This window comes from Suillus plorans, assembly GCF_016647745.1.
Source record: "Suillus plorans strain S12 chromosome Unknown HD556scaffold_119, whole genome shotgun sequence".
In the NCBI taxonomy this organism is placed as follows: domain Eukaryota; kingdom Fungi; phylum Basidiomycota; class Agaricomycetes; order Boletales; family Suillaceae; genus Suillus; species Suillus plorans.
In genome coordinates, this window is record NW_024537503.1 from 1 (window position 1) to 19,763 (window position 19,763).

At 46.1% G+C, this 19,763-nt stretch overlaps 5 protein-coding genes across 5 annotated transcripts; 3 read left to right on the forward strand and 2 right to left on the reverse strand.

The window, feature by feature from the left end:
* Positions 1 to 2,442: 2,442 nt before the first annotated feature.
* On the reverse strand, positions 2,443 to 5,976 carry HD556DRAFT_1314529 (uncharacterized protein; the record flags this gene model as incomplete). The annotated part of the gene is given in 13 exon segments (XM_041300941.1): positions 2,443 to 2,541; positions 2,595 to 2,828; positions 2,870 to 2,912; positions 3,006 to 3,043; positions 3,092 to 3,448; positions 3,468 to 3,514; positions 3,731 to 3,815; positions 4,287 to 4,439; positions 4,627 to 4,744; positions 4,802 to 5,227; positions 5,409 to 5,465; positions 5,634 to 5,697; positions 5,754 to 5,976. The coding sequence occupies 13 exon segments, from the start codon at positions 5,974 to 5,976 to the stop codon at positions 2,443 to 2,445; spliced, it is 1,944 nt and encodes a 647-aa protein (XP_041152565.1).
* A 545-nt stretch (positions 5,977 to 6,521) lies between these two features.
* HD556DRAFT_1314530 (uncharacterized protein) lies at positions 6,522 to 9,434 on the forward strand (the record flags this gene model as incomplete). The annotated part of the gene is made up of 9 exons (XM_041300942.1): positions 6,522 to 6,695; positions 6,747 to 6,962; positions 7,009 to 7,380; positions 7,431 to 7,457; positions 7,599 to 8,091; positions 8,140 to 8,197; positions 8,240 to 8,278; positions 8,403 to 9,037; positions 9,085 to 9,434. The coding sequence occupies 9 exons, from the start codon at positions 6,522 to 6,524 to the stop codon at positions 9,432 to 9,434; spliced, it is 2,364 nt and encodes a 787-aa protein (XP_041152566.1).
* Positions 9,435 to 11,441: 2,007 nt separating this feature from the next.
* Positions 11,442 to 12,518, forward strand: HD556DRAFT_1459774 (uncharacterized protein; the record flags this gene model as incomplete). The annotated part of the gene is made up of 3 exons (XM_041308215.1): positions 11,442 to 11,700; positions 11,760 to 12,052; positions 12,106 to 12,518. 3 exons carry the CDS (start codon positions 11,442 to 11,444, stop codon positions 12,496 to 12,498), a joined length of 945 nt encoding a protein of 314 aa, XP_041152567.1. The 3' UTR covers positions 12,499 to 12,518.
* Positions 12,519 to 12,964: 446 nt separating this feature from the next.
* Positions 12,965 to 14,151, reverse strand: HD556DRAFT_1314532 (uncharacterized protein; the record flags this gene model as incomplete). The annotated part of the gene is made up of 5 exons (XM_041300943.1): positions 12,965 to 13,264; positions 13,299 to 13,409; positions 13,462 to 13,905; positions 13,942 to 14,026; positions 14,078 to 14,151. 5 exons carry the CDS (start codon positions 14,149 to 14,151, stop codon positions 12,965 to 12,967), a joined length of 1,014 nt encoding a protein of 337 aa, XP_041152568.1.
* Positions 14,152 to 16,202: 2,051 nt separating this feature from the next.
* On the forward strand, positions 16,203 to 19,278 carry HD556DRAFT_1459776 (uncharacterized protein; the record flags this gene model as incomplete). Its single annotated transcript, XM_041308216.1, has 12 exons — positions 16,203 to 16,828; positions 17,026 to 17,254; positions 17,311 to 17,491; positions 17,528 to 17,583; positions 17,626 to 17,665; positions 17,935 to 17,982; positions 18,118 to 18,321; positions 18,390 to 18,587; positions 18,690 to 18,747; positions 18,904 to 18,985; positions 19,055 to 19,132; positions 19,186 to 19,278. The coding sequence occupies 12 exons, from the start codon at positions 16,203 to 16,205 to the stop codon at positions 19,276 to 19,278; spliced, it is 1,893 nt and encodes a 630-aa protein (XP_041152569.1).
* Positions 19,279 to 19,763: the final 485 nt, after the last annotated feature.

A 19,763-nucleotide genomic window follows, 5' to 3' on the forward strand; every position in this document is an offset into this window, starting at 1 on the left:
TGAGACAAGCAAAATATATTTCAAACACGGGTAAGTCAATGTGTCCGTCAATCAACTCGATTGTAAATTATATTTTATTGATCTCCCCAAATTTCCCAAGTTCCGAGTTCCGAGTTCCGGGACCCCCGAACCCCGAAACCCGAAACCCGGCAGTCCACAATTTCGGGGTTCGGGTGATTGACGGACACATTGACTTACCCGTGTTTGAAATATATTTTGCTTCTCTCACATACCGAGTTCCTAGTTCCGGGACCCAACTCCCGAACCCCGAAATTGTGGACTGCCGGGTTTCGGGTTTCGGGGTTCGGGGGTCCCGGAACTCGGAACTCGGAACTTGGGAAATTTGGGGAGATCAATAAAATATAATTTACAATCGAGTTGATTGACGGACACATTGACTTACCCGTGTTTGAAATATATTTTGCTTGTCTCACATACCGAGTTCCTAGTTCCGGGACCCAACTCCCGAACCCCGAAATTGTGGACTGCCGGGTGTCGGGTTTCGGGGTTCGGGGGTCCCGGAACTCGGAACTCGGTATGTGAGACAAACATATATTTCATACACGGGTAAGTCAATGTGTCCGTCAATCAACTCGATTGTAAAGTATATTTTATTGATCTCCCCAAATTTCCCAAGTTCCGAGTTCCGAGTTCCGGGACCCCCGAACCCCGAAACCCGAAACCCGGCAGTCCACAATTTCGAGGTTCGGGAGTTGGTAAAATTTGTATGGATAGATGAAAGGTTGATTTAAACATTTTTGAAAGATGTCCCATATGAAATGTCAAGTCCCAAGTTTTGATTTCCGGCTTTCTGGAGTCCCGAGTCCCGAAGCCCGAAGTCCCGACACCCGGAGTCCCGAAACCCGGAGTTCAAAATTCGGGACTTAACATTTCATATGGGACATCTTTCAAAAATGTTTAAATCAACCTTTCATCTGTCCATACACATTTTACCAACTCCCGAACCTTGAAATTGTGGACTGCCGGGTTTCGGGGTTCGGGGGTCCCGGAACTCGGAACTCGGAACTTGGGAAATTTGGGGAGATCAATAAAATATACTTTACAATCGAGTTGATTGACGGACACATTGACTTACCCGTGTATGAAATATATTTTTGTCTCACATACCGAGTTCCGAGTTCCGGGACCCCCGAACCCCGAAACCCGACACCCGGCAGTCCACAATTTCGGGTTTCGGGGGTTGGTAAATCTCGGTTTGGGGTTTTGCACTGAAAAGTTGACATTTATACGTATCCAGGCTCACCCATATATGTACCCATCTATGTACAATTCCCCCACGTCAGCCCACCCATCTATGTATTATCCCCCACGTCGGCCCACCCGTCTATGTAATACATCCTATGTTGGCCCACCCGTCTATATAATACATACTACGTCGGCCCACCCGTCTATATAATACATACTACGTCGGCCCACCCGTCTATATAATTATACCCCACCTCGGCCCACCTGTCTATGTAATAAATATTTTATCACACCCTCGGCCCACCCGTCTATGTAATACATCCTATGTTGGCCCACCCGTCTATATAATACATACTACGTCGGCCCACCCGTCTATATAATTATACCCCACCTTGGCCCACCTGTCTATGTAATAAATATTTTATCACACCCTCGGCCCACCCGTCTATTTGATATCCCTTTCGTCGGCCCACCCGTATATGTAATACTTTTTATGTCGGCCCACCTGTATATGTAATACACCCCGCGTCAGCCCACCCATCTATGTAATATTCCCCTACCTCGGCCCACCCATATATGTAATACACCCCTGTCGGCCCACCCGTCTATATAACAATATTTGCCTTACATCTCTCTTCAGCCCAGCTGTCTATAATATCCTACTCTACATATTACCCTGATGGGCCCACCCATCTCCATGAATGATCATATTCCCCCGGCCCATCCGTCAACATCAAGGATATATATATCATTGGCATACATGGGCCCACCCGTCTCCATCGGAAATAATATGTGTCCCGGCCCATCCGTCATCATCGAGAATATACACAACATGGGCCCATAATCCGCTGGCCCGTCTCATACGGGATATTATGTAGGTCGGGTGGCCCGTATAATACGGAATTTGTCACTGAAGGGGCTCAACGCCGTGTTCCACAGTTGTAAGATCCGAGATCCCCGAAGATCTACATTTTTTGAGATAATATCTACATACAAAGGATTATGCGCCATGGGATTTGCCAAAAGCTGCCATACTCATGACATCGCAAGATAATATATACATATATTCTACCTCCTAGCAACATGCCACCACCTTAAGTGCGCTCTAGACATGGTCAAGATACACAAGACAATCAGCTGATATATACATATGTTCTCCCTTCTGGACATGTTTCATCGATGCTGCCTACTCTGGTGAGTGTCATTACCAAAACGAACAGGGAGATGGATCAAACCTTAAGTCTGCTTCTTGACACGAAAAAAATCCTTCAACGTAGGCTTTTCCAAGCGCATCTCTCTGTATAATACATTCATGTGAATAAAATATTTGATACGCTGTGTCATCACAGAAATAAATATAAGTCGATGAACAAGAATAAATGACATACACGTTGACGATGTTGAATGGAATGATTGAGCAATGACTGTTGTAAGCTGGACAACTCTTGATCGTCTGGTATATTGGGAAAGTGAACCACGCGTTCAGGCCAAGTTGCGAACCACTGGGAAAAGAGGTTCTCCCAAAAAGTTTCTTGCTCCTCCAATGAGCCGGAACGAACAAGTGTGAACCCAGACAGAAATGTCTTAAGCATGTCGCGTTGGCTGTGCGTGAATACTCGAGTCTGTGACATAGACATAGTGCGAGTAAGGGTAGAGAACTCACCCTGTGGACAAGGGGGTAGATTAAGACTTTCACGAAGCCACTTCTGCAGAGAATCAGCATATGACAACAAGTGTAAGCGTGAGTGCCATCATGTTTGAGGATCCGCACATCCACCACAATCAGTAACCCACCACACCTTGAGAAGTGCAACGTCCTGAAATGTCCTGAGAAGCTCTGAGAAGTGCAACAAAATATATCCCAAAAATCAAAGCCTCCACGCACGATGTGTTTGAGCCAGAGACCTGTAGATACTTCAACTATGAGTGCAAGTAATAGGGCGGAGGTCCAGTGTACGAACATCGGCCTGCTAATAGAGACGAGTGTGACAGAAACGCCCTTGAAGAAGTTCTTCAGCTGCTTGAGCTGCGGGGAATCTAGGCGGAGGTCCAGTGCACGAACATCGACGAGTGTGACAGAAACACCCTTGAAGAAGTTCTTCAGCTGCTTGAATTGCGGGGAATCTAGGTGGAGGTCCAGTGCACGAACATCGACAAGTGTGACAGAAACACCCTTGAAGAAGTTCTTCAGCTGCTTGAACTGCGGGGAATCTAGGCGGAGGTCCAGTGCACGAATGTCGTCCTGCGTCGACAAGTGTGACAGAAACGCCCTTGAAGAAGTTCTTCAGCTGCTTGAGCTGCGGGAAATCTAGGCGGAGGTCCAGTGCACAAATGTCATCCTGCTAATAGAGACGAGTGTGACAGAAACGCTCTTGAAGAAGTTCTTCAGCTGCTTGAGCTGCGGGAAATCTAGGCGGGGAGTCTGGGTGGAGGTCCAGTGCACGAATGTTGTTCTGCTTTAGAACCGTGACAGCACTGCCAATTCATATGAGTGTTAATGCATAGTAATTGAGAGACAACTTACGAGCTTGCAGGTACACAGGCGGATAACCAGATGGGAAGAATAGACTCTTGATTGTGTCAATTGAAAACGTCCCGAAGTTTAATGCCTATAGTCGCCAAATTGTCCCGAAGTGGCTGTAAGCTGTAATTAGTCTCACTTACACACTTATGGGACGCAAACGCAAGACATCACTAGAGCGGCAGAATGCACGCAAGCAGTCAAAAGATCGTCACTATTATCGGTGAGTGCTATATCTACAAATCCATGTTTGCCTGTCACGATGCTATTCTGATTGTGCTTTAACTAACATCTCACAAGTCATTCAGGACATGAACGAAGGAAGTCTCGACGGAGATGGCGGAAAAAGCAGGGGGCCAGTGAGGTATGTTCAAAGAGAACCACCACTTGGATATACTCATGTCATTCTGCACTGTACAGGCTACACTAAATGCCCACGAGATGCTAGATTCGTTGTGGGCCAGTACATATACAGGTTGCCGCACCAATACAGGATGTCAAGACCGGGTTATTGCAGTACTCCAGGAGGTAGATAGCGTAGAGTGGGACAGATTCAGACCTCGTTTGGAGGGAGAATTAACGGAAGCACGAGAATTAGCCAAGAATGCTGAGGTGCTTGTACACTCCGTGGCAGATCTCGATGGTCCTTGCTCAGGCAAGCTCCAAACCGAATGCCTTCGACTTCTTCACAGGACACAGTTGTGGGTGGCAGCTGAAGAGGAGATAATTCATTTGATGGATCAAGGGCAGGAGATACTCGATAACGCTCTCTGCGAGAACAAGCTCATTTGGCAAACGGAGTAGATTATCATTTTATCGACATTCATATCACAAAACTCAGTTCATAGAAGCGATGCAGATACATGAACCATAGATACACAAACCGTATACTTTCACACCCTGACAGCAGTGCCATCCTCAATCGCAGACTTGACAATCGCAATGCCTTCCTCCAGAGAGTCTGTCTTAGCATACAATGCACAACGCACACCGGAGACCCAAGGGCCAGTCCTGTTCCTGTCCAACAGCGAATCATATGATTATTAAATAAGGCACTTGAAAGGACAAACTTACCATCCGGAGAAGACTCCAAGTTTTCGGCTTTTTGTGATGTAGTAGAGGTTCACTCCGGCTTTAGGATCCACAGGGACATTGAAGTACGTGCCCTTGTACACGTTGAGAACACTGCCGGTAGCCAGAGCAGCATCCATCTCAGCACCTTTGTCCACTCCATCTACAATGACAGTAGGGGTGGAGTTTGCTTTGGCAGCAGCGGTGAGGGCGGAGTTTGCTTTGGCAACAGAGAAGGTGGGGATAGAGTTTTCAGCGAGAGATTCACCAGTGACTGAAGACACTGCTGTGGCTGTCTGTGAATCCGCGGTGTCCGAAGTAAGATCTTTATCGGCACTGTCAAAGAGAAGGTTTGAAGCTAGTTTAGCACGGTCGGCGGAGGACAGATTGAGCGTTGATAGTAACATCACAAGAGCCTCTGATTGACATCTAGTCAGTACTGCAAGACGGAAGCATAAATGTAAACTTGCCTAGTGTGTCCTTGTTTCCAGCAGAAGCTTCCGCGTGATCTGACGCATTGGTAGTCATCTGGAGTAGTTGATTGATATTTGCTTGAAGAGAGTAGTATACGAGTAAAGTTTGTATAAGATGCAGGCTGTTGAAGACTCACCTTTTATGCATGCTGACTGTGCTTTCCGAGGACTGGAGAATCTTAGGTGTCGTCCGACTGGTCAAGGATAGAAGCGTTCAAGACATGACAAACAAAAACAAACAACTAGTAATATCATCCTATAGGTGACATCATTGTTATGTACTCAATATTGCGCGCCCCAGTAAGTCCAATCAGATGCACGTCCCACCCCCCAATAGGTCCAATAGTCCGCGGGCTCAACACCAGTCTCGCGCAGCTCTTTCTTGACTATCTTTTGCATTTCCCACAGCAAGAAGCACTTGATATGCTACGCATCAGGTTATATCAGTAAGTTAATATCCGAAGTTGTGCTGGAGTACTTACTACACGATGCTTTGCACAGTTCTATGCCCATTGCATATGAGATGGGGGTATCTTTTTCGACATCGAAATCAGGCCAAAGGAACTCGCACAGTGGCCATCTCTGGTCATACTCCTCAAGTATGTCGTCGATCAATAGGTCAGTCTCCTCGAATCCTGGCTTATTCTTTCTATATTCAGGAATTTTGGTGCGTAGGAAATCAGCTTTGGCCTGACGTTCTTCCATCTGAACCTGTAATTGGTTAGCAATGGTGTTGATGAGGTACAGGTCTGCGCATGCACCTTGTGAATGAGGTGAAAAAGTCGAAAAGTCGTAGTTTAGTTTTCAATATTGGTGTTCGAATGGCTTATGTATCTATTTGACACGAGAATCATATTGTTGTATTTTGTGCTACAGGAGAGTCGCGAATTGTGCGAATTGATCAGAGAAATGGTATTGCTATTTCTGGCAACATGCGCGATTCACTCTTGTGCTGTTGGCTCATGGGTGTGACAAGTTCTCTAGATCCCCCCTTGCAACGGATTGAATGCATCAAATGCAGCAGAAAAAGGTTTCAGGTGTAAGTCCTCTCACACATCATTTCAGAGATGTTACCTAGAGGCTCATTAATACCTAGCAATAGTCAAACGGAATCTGGCTTGACACTTCGACAGGTCAACAATCGGAAACGGCAATGACCCAGCAAGCTGAACTTATATGTAGCACCTGCATTGGGGTCTCGGGAGACGGCACACACATCTTTCAGATTTGGAGGTCTTCGAGATGGGAACATGCGGGTATCTAGTCAGCGTCTTCTCACTCGTTCATCGCCTCTGTCTACATCCCAGCTTGCTCCAACTGTACTACTCGACGATGGGGCCGAGTTTGATTCTGCAGCTTTTGACTATCCTTCTATGTCCATGGAAGATGAAACTTTACCCCCAAAGCGCAAGCGCACAGCTGGTGTAAGTACTTACTCACTCTCATGTTATTGTTCTTACTTATTGTCTATTCAGGATAATCCTCTGCTCATTTGGTTAGGCGAACATGATACATATCTTTTGGAGATCATTCGATTAGACGGACGTGGGGACAATCGTGGAGATGTATGTGCAGGCGGCTGTGGCTCTGATCCTGGACAGTTCCGATGTGAGGATTGTGACGACATGCAGCTATACTGTGCTATGTGCACACTGAGAAATCATGTCCGGTCTCCCTCCCATCGCATACAGGTACGTGATTTATTGACAGAACACAAATATATTAATCCATGTGCAGGAGTGGAACAGCATGTTTTTCCAGGTTACCTCGTTGAAGAAGTTGGGACTTCATATCCAGCTCGGGCATCCCATTGGTCAACGTTGCATTCTCCCGCAACAGGCATTCAATGACGACTTCGTGCTGATAGATACGAATGGAATACATGAAATTGCATTGGACTTCTGTGGTTGTGAGACGTCTCAAACGCACGTCAAACAACTGCTTCGCCACAGGTGGTTCCCTGCAACGTCAACAGATCCAAGGACGGCTGCGACATTTCGGCTTTTGCACCACTATCAGATACTGTCGTTTGAATCAAAGGCTTCTGCATATGAGTTTTATCACTCGCTCGTGCGTCTCACGGATAACACAGGGATGACGAAACGAAAGGTACATTTATATTTGCCTACTACCTCCAAGTATCTCATTATCTCCTTTAGGATCGTTATGAAGCCTTCATGCGGATGGTTCGTGAATGGCGGCATGTCACAATGTTGAAATCTCATCACACACTCGGCAGATATATTAACATGGACTTTCTGTTTTTTTCAACCTTACGTGGCACACAACTCCAAATGTTGAATGTGTCATACGATATCGCGTGCCAGTGGCACAAAAGGCTCTGGACACGGATAAAGTCCTTCCCTCAAGCTTACGGTTTGGACCACTTCATAAAAACTATTCGCTTCTTCGTGCCAAAGTTTCACCTCCCCGCACACGTTACAAAGTGTCAGACCCTTTTCTCTTTCAATTTCATGCGTTTCGTTGGCCGCACAGATGGCGAGGCCCCAGAGAGAGGGTGGTCAAACATCAACCCCGTGGCCTCAAGTACGAAGGCAATGGGGCCTGGCTGCCGTCGTGATACGCTCGACGACTATTTTGGAGATTGGAACTGGAAGAAAACTGTTGGCTTTGGCGCGTCTCTCCTCCTTAAGATGAAGGATACCCTTGCCGAGAAGGCTGAACACGAGATGGCATTCGAAGAATTTGACACTGTTGTCACTCCGGACCATCGCTCCACATGGTTGGCAGAGATGGAAGTTTGGGAAGGTAATCCCAACAACATGAGTATCCCTAATCCGCTGGAGGCTAAAGCTATGTGTGAGTATGGTACATAATTCTATGGATATTTGACTAACAATCATTCAGCCATTACACAGGCAGGCGCATGCCTCAAGCTCGCTGAGCTGGAGGCTGAGGAACTTCAGTGAGGCATCAACCCCTCTTTACATCCGCAAATCTCCCCTAGTGTTCTCATTGCCTCTGGCATAGACCTTGAAGAGGAACAGTAAGTAATCTCCCTCGTATTGTCATGATTACACTAAGGCACCCAAACTCTTCGTTCTTTTACATGGCATGCTATTCACTAACATCCAACTTGATGACTTCTTGCCAATAATGGATTCTGTAAGGCGTCGTCTGAGCACTACCGTCGAGTCCTTGGGTCTTCATGTGACCGATACGCAAAAGGCCAACATTGTACGATTACGGAACTCACTCTATCGTAAAATCAATACATGGAGATGCGCCCAAGTCCTATACCTACCCGTGGTTCAAGATCTTATCAATCAGGCAGCGTGCAACGTTCAAGAGAATGCCGAGTACATGAAGCTCTGGCTCCCTTCGCAGCTGAGAGGCAAACCATGCGACACGTGCCTGCAAAACGACGAGTGGGAATTGCGCTATGCTCAGGCATATGATGCCCTCGAAGAAATTCGTCAGTGCTTGCGGATACATTGCTCTCTGCTTATGTTCAAGAGAGAATGGATCTGCGGGCAAGGTTCAAACACGCGAGCACAGAATGCTCTCGCTCGTGTCCATGGAAGACGGACTGCATGCGTAAAGCAATACAGATCGGCATGGGTGGCACTCAATGTTCTAGCTACGGTTCTGAAGAAGAAGGATTGGCGGGGTAGGTTACAGGAACTGGTGGACGATGATATCAAACCCCTGGTAGATCCTTTCGCTACTGGTGAAGGTAGACGTCAAGTCTCATGGATCTGGATGATGGAGGGCGTCAATCGCGGTAATGACGGGGATACTGATGGTCAGTATTTTTTTCACTTCATCCTATTTTCACTGATATGCTGCAAGGTGTACGTATCGAGTGGTGCAAGAGTCGTGCAAGAGCACTGCGGTGGGCAGAAGAGGTAGAGTTGCTGAGGGAAGAGATGCGCAGAGTGCTTCAGTTTCTTGCCTGGCAGGCAGCGTGGTGGGACGGACAGGGAAATCGGCGCGTTAGAGAGTGTGCTGCGGAAACCGAAGGTTTAAAGGCATATGCTGCCCGGCAGGCAAATCTCCGTCGCAGGCTGGGAGGGCATTTTTGCATGCTGTGGGCACCTCATCTCTCAGCGCAAGCTCTTGATGAACTTACTACTCTCGCATCCATCAACGTGTCACCCGAACTTTCATTGCCGGACCTCACTATACCCGACATCCCCTAGCATCCCCTAGTCTGCACTGTGCCTGCCTACCCAATCTAGTGTACCTTTGTATGATGTCATTTGTGAATATACTGGCTTCCGTCGAATGCAGAATTAAGTGGCCGAGAGAATACCGGCTTCTAGAACTCATTCGTGCTTATACTGGCTTATTAGAGCATACTACCGGCTATTAGTAGTACATATGCTATGCTAGGCTTATTAGAGGTCTGCTAGTTAGCATGGTTTGATGCATCAAAAAGCATGCTAATGAGCATATTTAATGCATTCCTCGTGTCTTGTAGTTAGCAGACTCAATGCATTATAGCTACAGGGACTGGTGACCGTAGACTTGACCATTCAAGGTGGTACCACTAAGTGTCTCTGTCATTTCTCGAGCCTCTTTGGGAAGTCTAAGGAACCTGCTATTTGGTGTTGCTGAAGCGAGCATAGTTCGGTCGTTTCTCGAGCCCGTTCTCAATATGTTCAAGACACGTTTGCTAATGCGAATTTCCATCATTTCTGGAGTCTATTTTGGAATAGTCGTGACACGATTATGTAAGTGACTGACAGCCCAGGGATTAGTAAGTGTCTGACTGCGCGCGTTGTCTTGTTACTTAAGGGTCTTATATAAAAGTTGTGTATAATGACAACACAATTATACACAGGGAAGACTTCTTGCCAGTCCTTAAGTCCACGGTCTCCGACTTTTCTACTTCGTGGGAGGTAATGTGGTGAGTTCTTGGGAGGATTTAGTTTGTTGTCCTCTTCTTGTGTAGTCTGATACGAAGTGTTGTGGAATGTTCTGTGTTCTGGATAAATTCGTTAGGTTTGTTTCAGCCTAGTAGGTCGTGTTTCAACCTATGAAAGTCTGTTTCAACTTTGTCGTCCTTTGATATGTGTCTCACTTTCCGTTGAAAGAGAGAGTCTTATGTATACACGTAAAGCTTAGAATGAGAGCTGTTCGATGGTTATATAGTCAACCCCTGTAAGGTAGTATATAACCTAGAGTAGAATAACGATAACGAAAGTTATATAGTCAACCCCTGTAAGGTAGTATATAACTTTAGAATAGAATAATGATGTGTCTTAGTCTTACTTCAAGGCACGTTGCCTGCACTTTTATTCTTACATACTCTCACACGGTTTGAGAGAAGAATGAAAAATGGGAAGTTATATTTCATGGGTGAAAATGGGGTCCTTTTATACCTTTTGGAATCCCCTTACTAAGCATGATTCTGTCAGATGGATTGGTAAGAATGTGGCTTACAAACCAGGTGATGAATCAGCTTTTACTAATATACATTATAAATACTGTGTAATCTTACAAAGAAATTACAAAGCATGACAGAAAGGTGCTGACTCTTCTCAGGGATTGGTCATGCAGAAGCTGACAAACCAAGCCTTTGGGTGAGCTGAATCATCCTTCTTACTAAGTACATTACAAACAAAGTTCAGTGTCTTACAAAGAACTTACAAAGCATGATCAACCATGACTGAACATGTTGAGTCATGTTTAAATGTTGTTACAAAGCATGACCAATCATGACTAAACATGTTGAATCAGCTTTAATAATGTTACAAACCAGATTATTTCCCAGTCACATGATGTGATGACAAATAAAATCTGGTGGCTGAAAGAAGCCAAATAAAAGTAAACAGTCAGACATAAACAAAGAGATACAAAACTTTGACAAACAAATCTGTGGCTGAAAGAAGCCAAATAAAAATAAATAATGAGAAATAAACAGAAGGTCACATGCTCATAAAAATACAAGGTAAAATAAGTCTGAGAAATAAAATACAAGACAATGAAATAGAGGAAAAATAGAGAGGTAACTCAGTGACAGAGGGCTAGACAGTCTCTCATATCTTCCTTATCACTCTCTATATATATCTGACATGGTATGAATCACATACCATGCATGACAGCGTCCAGGCCATGACGTCATGGAATCAAAAGCAGCGGGCAACAATATGATAAAGGTCCAGTGTAAAGAGCGGGTGATGGCAGCCTTGCATTTTCTCGCCATGTCACAATCTCGGTCGGGCGCTCGACAGGAGACTCGTCGCTCTCCTACTAGTCCTAACAATCCACTCTCTTCTACTCATCAGCGCACTCGTGCACAAACTGCTGCATATCTGCTTGGTATCCGTCCAGAACTACCCAATGTCAATGATGAAGAGGTCAGTTGCATGAATGCAGTTCAGATATTTTACGAAGGAATGGCCGACCAGCCAATAAAAGAACTTACCGCAGAACAGTACCAGGACACTAAGCTCGACAAAAGTAAGTGAAGCCCATCCATTGACTTGGCAGGTGGGGATACTCACAGCGGAGTTACATAGTCGAGTTCCAAGTGCCGTTGCATACAACGGATACGAACAAATCAACCACATACGTGGACAGGTTACATTCCGAATCAGAGTCTCAACAGGACATTTTTGACTCCATTAAGGCGACCATGGATGTTCCAGATAAATATGAACACTTAGGCTGGCGGTTGTCTACCGCCTGCCGCACGGATCCCCCCCACCGGCTTTTGACTGTGCATGATATTGATAGTGCATTCAGGGATGCGAGGGCGGCCAAGACCTCTGGGAGACAATGTAAGAAGATCGCCATTGTAATCATCAATACGGTACGTGTTTAGATGCATGCAAGTAATTTGCAGGATATGACGTTACCTTACAGAAACCCACACCAAAAGAAAAACCAACAAAACAAAGGACAAGCATATCTTCTGCAAGCGAGCAGGGGCTTTTACCGCCCGGGATACTCGTGATCTCCGACGAGGCACCTGTCGGACAACAAGGAAACTTTTTGCCTCAATCGCTGAAGAGGACGTATGCACTTTACCTGGATAGCGATGAGGAATCCAGTAACGACGAACCGTCGCAAAATATCACGGACGTCATGACGAGTATCCACTCTCGCTATCCTGCCATGAACTTCCGTCAATATGATGGTAAATTGAAAGATCGTGGCATATTGTACCTGTCGACTGCAGCTCATTTTGATGAACATTCTCGTCGCCAAGTTTGGAGTGAAGAAATCAGATGCAGATATTCCAAGGGTGCTGAATAGAAACAGGAACAAAAGCACTAGCTTAACCGGCGAAAATCAGAGGTCGGAAAGGGTGCGGGGGTACAGAAGTGTCCTAGTATGGTAGGAGAAGGTACTAGTAACATGCCTCAATATTAGTCAAGTTCGTCCGGGCTTTTTACTAGAATTGGTATGTGAACGTTACCTAGTAGTAGTTGTAGGGGTAAAAGTATAGGGCAGACAAATATACAGCCGTACAAATACGGCTTGCCTCTAAAACTTCATTAGTGTCTGATTTCTGATATACTACATGCATTTCAAACATCGTCATTCCCGTGGTTATTTGTTGCATGATATAGCGGTCATCTGGCACATCAGATCGAATTTGTAACACATCCACAACATCAACAGCATGTTACATAAACATACACTTAATAAATATCCAACTCCAGAAGGGTTCTGTATTATGATCAGGATTATACGCAATGTCGATGTGATGATAGCTCACCTAGCTATCAAATTCAACCTCGGAGTCCGAGTCGGAGGACCCCCCTTCCATATGAGCATCGTCCTCAGGCAGGCTTGAGTCATCGTCCCCGGGAAGACTGGAGTTGCGTACGAGACATTCCGACATGTGACCAAGTTGGACATCAGCCACAATGAACAATGTGAGATCGCGGCTAAATGTGCTGATATTAAAGTCACACTTGTCTTTGAGGTCTGGCAAGGTACGTCCAACCAACATCTTTTTGAAAGATGAAGCTTCTTTGGCGCTTTGGACATACTCTAGAGCATCCTGCTCGAGAATCTTTTCAAAAAGCTTGGTATGTTGAACTGATGACTCTATCTCCCAAGCCGTCGTCAGGGCATGTAAGCGCTTGCATTGCAACGACAGCTTGATTGGTGGCCTCGAGAGACATGCCTCTCATGCCATGCTCGAAGAGCTCTTTGCCCTGATATCACATGCTTATCAGTGTGAAGTTATATCATTAAAGCCCAACATACCTCTTGAACATCAATCAAATTTAGTTTAGTCTCGCTGGAGTACTTCCTGACGGTCCTTTGAAAAAAATGGAGTTCTATTGCATTGGGCCCGTGGCCATGGCGCCTGTCGTAAGGCTTGAACTGTCTCTTGGCGCGTTGCACATAATGAGACAAGTTTTTCAGGTGAGGAAGGTGTGCAAGGGCGTAAAGCTCATCTTCTGACAACTCAGAGGTGTCTGATGATGGTGATAATGGTGGACGACCAGTGAAACGCCCGGATGATGCTTTCGTGTCATGATGGGACAATTTTCTCTCGGCGAGATTTGGGGAGTTGGAGCCAGGTGTCTTAACATTGCAAGACGTAAGTCGATAAGATTCCACACTGTCCCCAAGAGTGGGACTAAGCCCTCCGATAGAGCTTGGAGGAGTAAGACAGGCAAGCATACTTGACATGGCAGCAGTCATCTGTGCGTTGGGTGATTATTATGGGGAAATAAAAACTTGAAGTGAAAGTTCAACAACAGGATAGGCGCTCAGGTCCCAGTCTAAGCCGCTTTGGGATTGAAATACCATCCTGTTTGGGTACCTGCGGTCAGCAACGATGTATTAATTTCAAGAAGGGATAGAAGTTACTCACCTCATTTTGCTGAAGAATCTCGGCTGAAATAGTACTTCATGGGCCGCCATCGCAATGATAGGTACTCGCCTCATTTTGCTGAAGAATCTCAGCTAAAATAGTACTTCATAGGCCGCCATCGCAATGATAGGCACGTAAACGCTAGCCTATACCAGTATGGGATTGAAATATTCCTTCCATTTGGACAGGACATGGCTGCGGCCCTACAAATACGTCAAACAACATCAGTAAACCGGTGAGTTCTTGCTAAGGATTATTATCTTCTTCTCACAAGTTCTATGAAGAAGGACTTACTTCGTGTCACGTGGGTGCACACTGCACACATTACTCGCACTGACCTGGGGCGCAATTGGCACTGTTACGGTATTTTACTCAGCTAACTTTCTACGCTCACACAAGCTCACGGTGTAGGATATTACATGCAGCCTAATTTAAAGTTACAATTTTGAATGTAAAGGGCCGCTCGAAAGGATGACACCACAAAACCCAAGGCTATCCTGCCATATTGGAACAGATCTACTAGTCATCGATGATCAAGTTGCACCGAAGGCATGAGTCACTCAACCTCATTCAGACTGAAATACTCTCCGTATTTTGCAAGGTTATAATGCTGTGATCCCTATGATGGGGATATCAGTTTATTTCCCATCGAACTTAGAAGAATAGCTGATGCGGACTGACTTTTCCCCCGCATTCGAGTATTTCAAAATCGAGGTCACCGTGATGAGGTACGACAGTTCGGAACCTTTCAGAGTTTACTCAGGCTAACGTTCACTGTCGAGGGGCTAGGCTTACTAGAATCAGAAGCAGCGTTCGAAAAAATTGTCTTGTTATCATTGGAGGAGCCTGACTAGATAATGTCACAAGACCATCAGGCATGTAAGTACATAATACTACACCTCGTTTATGAGTCATAAAGAAGTCGTATTACATGTTTAGTTGCAGCCCTAGCGACCATGAACTTGGCCCCCAGTACCGAGGGTCAGACGTGGATTTGGACTCAGGGGGGTGATCGCACACTTGTTGAGGGCTGTATATGGATAGTTAATCTCGAACTCGTGCTAAATACTAAGTTGTCATCAGGCTGGTGCTCATAGTAGTACTAAAGCCTACCTTCCGAGTCGCACCCTGCCGCGGCAGGCCAAATTCTGTCGAAGATCACCTCCCTCAGACTGAATATTGTTATGATTCCTTCGAGCGACTTGGGAGTGGAAGATCGCGGCCATGAAGATGATGACGGTGTAGGACATGAGCTGGCACTGGGCTCGTATCGAGCTATTTCACAGTACACGCCAAATACCCGTCACATGCTAATCACTTCCCGATGTTATCCGACGCTAACCCGCCAACCCGACGTTTAGGCCGCATCGGACCCGATGTTTTCCCGCGCACTTGTCCTATCTGTGTCCCGTCCTGTCTTGCTAGCCCCACTAGGTGTGTAGTTCATTAATTCACACATTACTCACGTCGTAGCAAGCGCTATTACATGTTTTCCCATAGTCCGCAGAACCTCATGTTTATTTACATGTACTTCGGATCCGAAATACTCCGCCGCTACTTTCGCCTACGGGTTCCGCATTTCTACGTACTTACATATATATTGGACTGACCTCGAGCATTATTCATTATCCAAGTAGAGGGGAGCAGTTCCCCGACGCTTAGTGGTCAAACCCGATATTTCGTAGTTCTTAGTTGACATTGCGAATATCATCGTTCCTTCACCGCCCGTATCGGTCATTGTTATTATTGCGCACACCGCTCGCTCTTCCGACGCTCGCTATAGCGTTACTATTAGTTTCTGACATCCCGAACCTGAACCCGATAACCCGAAACCCCGAAACCCCGAAAACATCAGACCCGACGCTTTTGCATCGGACATCGTAATTATACCTTTGGACATTGTTTCCCGCGCTCGGACTATTGACCCCACATCACTCACTTACCCCCAAGACTATTCCCAGACCGCAGACCCCTGGGTCGAACGCACTTGTCAGGCAAGTATAGCAGACTAGGCAGTGCAAAGACCACAACACAAATATATCAGTTAGGAGCAATCTTCATTAGTTCCTCTCAGTATAGTTGTTTCTACAACGGCCGCGATAATTTTCTATCCTCTCAGGCCGCCATGGACTGTGACTTGGACTTCGAACTGTGGTATGAGGAAGCCTGTGCTTCTATAGCTCAGGCTCCACCGAGCCCACTGCCACAGCATCTGAGTCCATACGATTGGAAGATGCTCCTCAGTATGTTTGACACACCCAGTGCCACCGTGACTGGCCGCAATGCTGCCACTGCTTGCCGTGAGATGGCTGGTGGTAGTCAGGGCCCGGGCCAGGACATGGTAGCCTCGCTGCAGCATTCTACACAGACCCAACTCGGAGCCACAAGTGATCATATCCACGATATACACTCTTCCGGGTTATCAACTGTACCATTACAATCATCGAGTCGATATTCCCCTTACAATTTCTCCGCCAGGCTTAATGCTCCTCACACCCGTGGCTGCAGGGCCCACCATTCTGCGGCTGCTGCTGCTGGTCTTATGATGGAGCATGATCACAACCTAACAGTGGGTGTACCAACTATGCCAGCATCACTGCTTCTGCCTGCTCCGCCATCACTGCTGGCCACTCCAGCATCACTACCACCTGCCCCAGCGTCACCACCACCTGCCCCAGCGTCACTACCGCCACCTCCTACTATAGGATCGTTGACTACTGCAACAGAATTGTTGTCCTCCCTCGTGGGCAGGTTCGGTCTCGAAGACCTACCACAGGTGAAGTTGGAGGCAAAAGATATTCTGAAATGATCAACTTTCGACAATTCCTTTTTGCTTTCAACAGAAGAAAGATCAAAGAAGGCGCTCGAAAGCCTTGCTACCACTGTTGCAGAATATAATAATCATAAGTTACAATATTCTTTTAAAAAATCTGATAACTGAAATTAAGACCAGCCGAACTTACCCAATGGGCAAAAGGGCCCGAAGCGTCGAAGGATGCCGAAACTATCTCTAACACCGTCAAGAACCTGAGGAAAAAAATAAAGGATATTGTCAGGATCACAGTTTTATATGGCTATAATTTACACGAGGCTTTGGACACTCAACCCCAGGCTGAGATAGTGCATATCATCAACGAGCTTTTGGAAAATGATGCTTTCCTGAATGGATCAATCAATGTAAGTCATTTACACCTTATTGTTCTAAGTTGAATGCTTATGGATTCATGGCTCAGGTGGGAGGACAAATGATAGTTGTGCCATTTGGCCACAGTGCATTGCGATACTTTATCAAGCACGTCCTCTTCTACAACCTCAATTTCCAGCAGTACGTCAATGATACCAACCGAAACATTGGGCCGTTACTAGCTTTCATTGGGATGTTGTTTCGGTGGGCACTTCAGGAACTGTCCACAGGTACTTTTTTGCAGAGTTCCTTTGATTTGTCCGCAGCTAGGATAGCTGTGGACGATGGGTTATCTAAGGTCTACACGGGATTGTCGAGCGAAGTACGTGACACCTTGATTGCTGATATTTACTCGGGGCAATAGAGGAGCGTCCGAAAGTCTGGTATTGCCGCTTCGTCTCAATGTATTACAATGTGTACTATCTACGTGACACTGTGGACATGATGATTGAACGTGATTTTCAAAAATAATCTCCAGTTTGACAAGTCACTAAATTAGGGCTGTCACGGTAGTCACACCATTCCAAGTGTACACTCATTTCCTCCGTCATCCACACCTCCTCATCATGTAGTAGGCTAAACACACTGGCATGTGATGGGACCATCATGATAACATAGACCCGATGCTTGCCAAGATGCACCAAAGATAATTTACGCTAGATTCATCATCTAGTCAATGGATTGGCGCTGCATCAATTTGCAGAGCCATCACTGTCACACTGTCAGTGGGAGGTCTTATTAGGATCTTTCGATCAACATGATACCTCGAATGGAAAGTCCTCAATAAATCGTTGTTATCTTCTACAAGTAGGTCTCATCCAAATCTCGCTCATCTCACTCGCTCACTCATTTCCAGTTAAAGAAGCCCTGGACGACCTAATGCCATCCATCATACCCATCACCGCCCGCGCACCAATGGAAACACTCCTCATCCAATCTAAGAGAGTTTCTACCTGCGGTAGCCCGAAACCAGTATGCATCACTATCCCGCATACAGGACCCCATGCGACCTTGATGAGTCCATTTTTTCCGGCCATCGTCGCATTAGCGCTCGAAGGATGTGCGTCCCTCTCTCTTACCAAACATAAATTGCAAACTACGATTCTCGATGACTCACTCACACTACAGACACCCTCAACATTCCCAACTACACAAGCTCCATGGGATTTGGCCAAAGATACATCCAAAAGCTCCTCAGACACTGCGGGAGCATGGACGTCGAAGACGTCGCCGAAAGCATCAGGCAACTCATTAGAAGGGACGTTTCAGAGGAAGGAAGACAGGTCGTGATAGGGGGAAGTCATGGCGGGTTTATCGCTGCTCATTGTATGTCCCCTTTTCTCTGAAACAAGTTTTTTTTTCATTCACACACTACATACACACTTCGATGACGCTCAGGCTGATGCTCACTTTCGCACACGCATACAGTGATAGGCCAGCACCCAACCTTATTCAATGCAGCATCGCTCCGCAACCCTGTCATCTGGTAAGGAATGAGCGATGGACACCATCTGTAATCCATACAATATACCACACAAAGCAACACTCGTCCAACATGGGCGTTTATCTCTCTCATCTTCGACTTTGTTCAATGTCCTTGACGTCCCTCTTTAGAGCATCAAACCTGGTTCACAATGAACAGTGATTCCTGCAACCCACCCACGCCTTCATACGAGCTCTCCCAGCAGGGCCATGACCGGAAGATCGTTGAGAAGAAACTCAGCGTACACTTCAAGGACCTTGCTCTCTTCCTCTAGTAAGCCCAGCAGACACCAAAACCAGCTGCCATTCAGCTAATTGGTCCTCTCAAAGAGGAACCAGAACACGGGGAGTATCAGGAGGTTCTCTCGCCTCCTCCACCCTTCACAGCTGTAGGTCCTTCTTTTGAGGGACCTCCGTATGAATGCTCCATGTATCATGTCAGTCACGTTCTCCCGCTGAGCCACGTATGGTTGAAGAAGGAGGAGATGCGCTGGAACTTTCTCCGCAGTTGGCCCACATCCGTGCTGTCTCGTGACCATGCTCATTAAATCATATGATACCGTTTCTCTGAGGACATCACTCAATTAAGGATAAAGACAAGGTGCGTGTATAGTCACGCGTTACAGCTTATGGCGCTCACTCGCTTGGTGAGCACTAGTTTGAGCTCTATGCTCGCAAGCTCGCTTTAGAGCTCAAACTGCACCATTCTCTGAGGACGTCACTCGATTATACATCGCAGAATGTGTACTTGCCATCGATACTGTCCATAAGCTTGGCTTCATCCACAGGTCAGCATAGCCTTCTTTCACTTTATCAGTCTTATACGTTCTCGCAGGGATATTTGTATTTGTAGTATGTATCCTGTCATCGAGAGAGATCTGAATACGTAGAAGTTGATCGAGTCCTTATGTAATGTTGTGTATTCATATTGACGTTCTATCATTTTCTATGCATGATGTTTATGTTAGGTGATTAACAGCATCAACATGACCTTGCTCCGCAAGGTAACCCACATGTTTA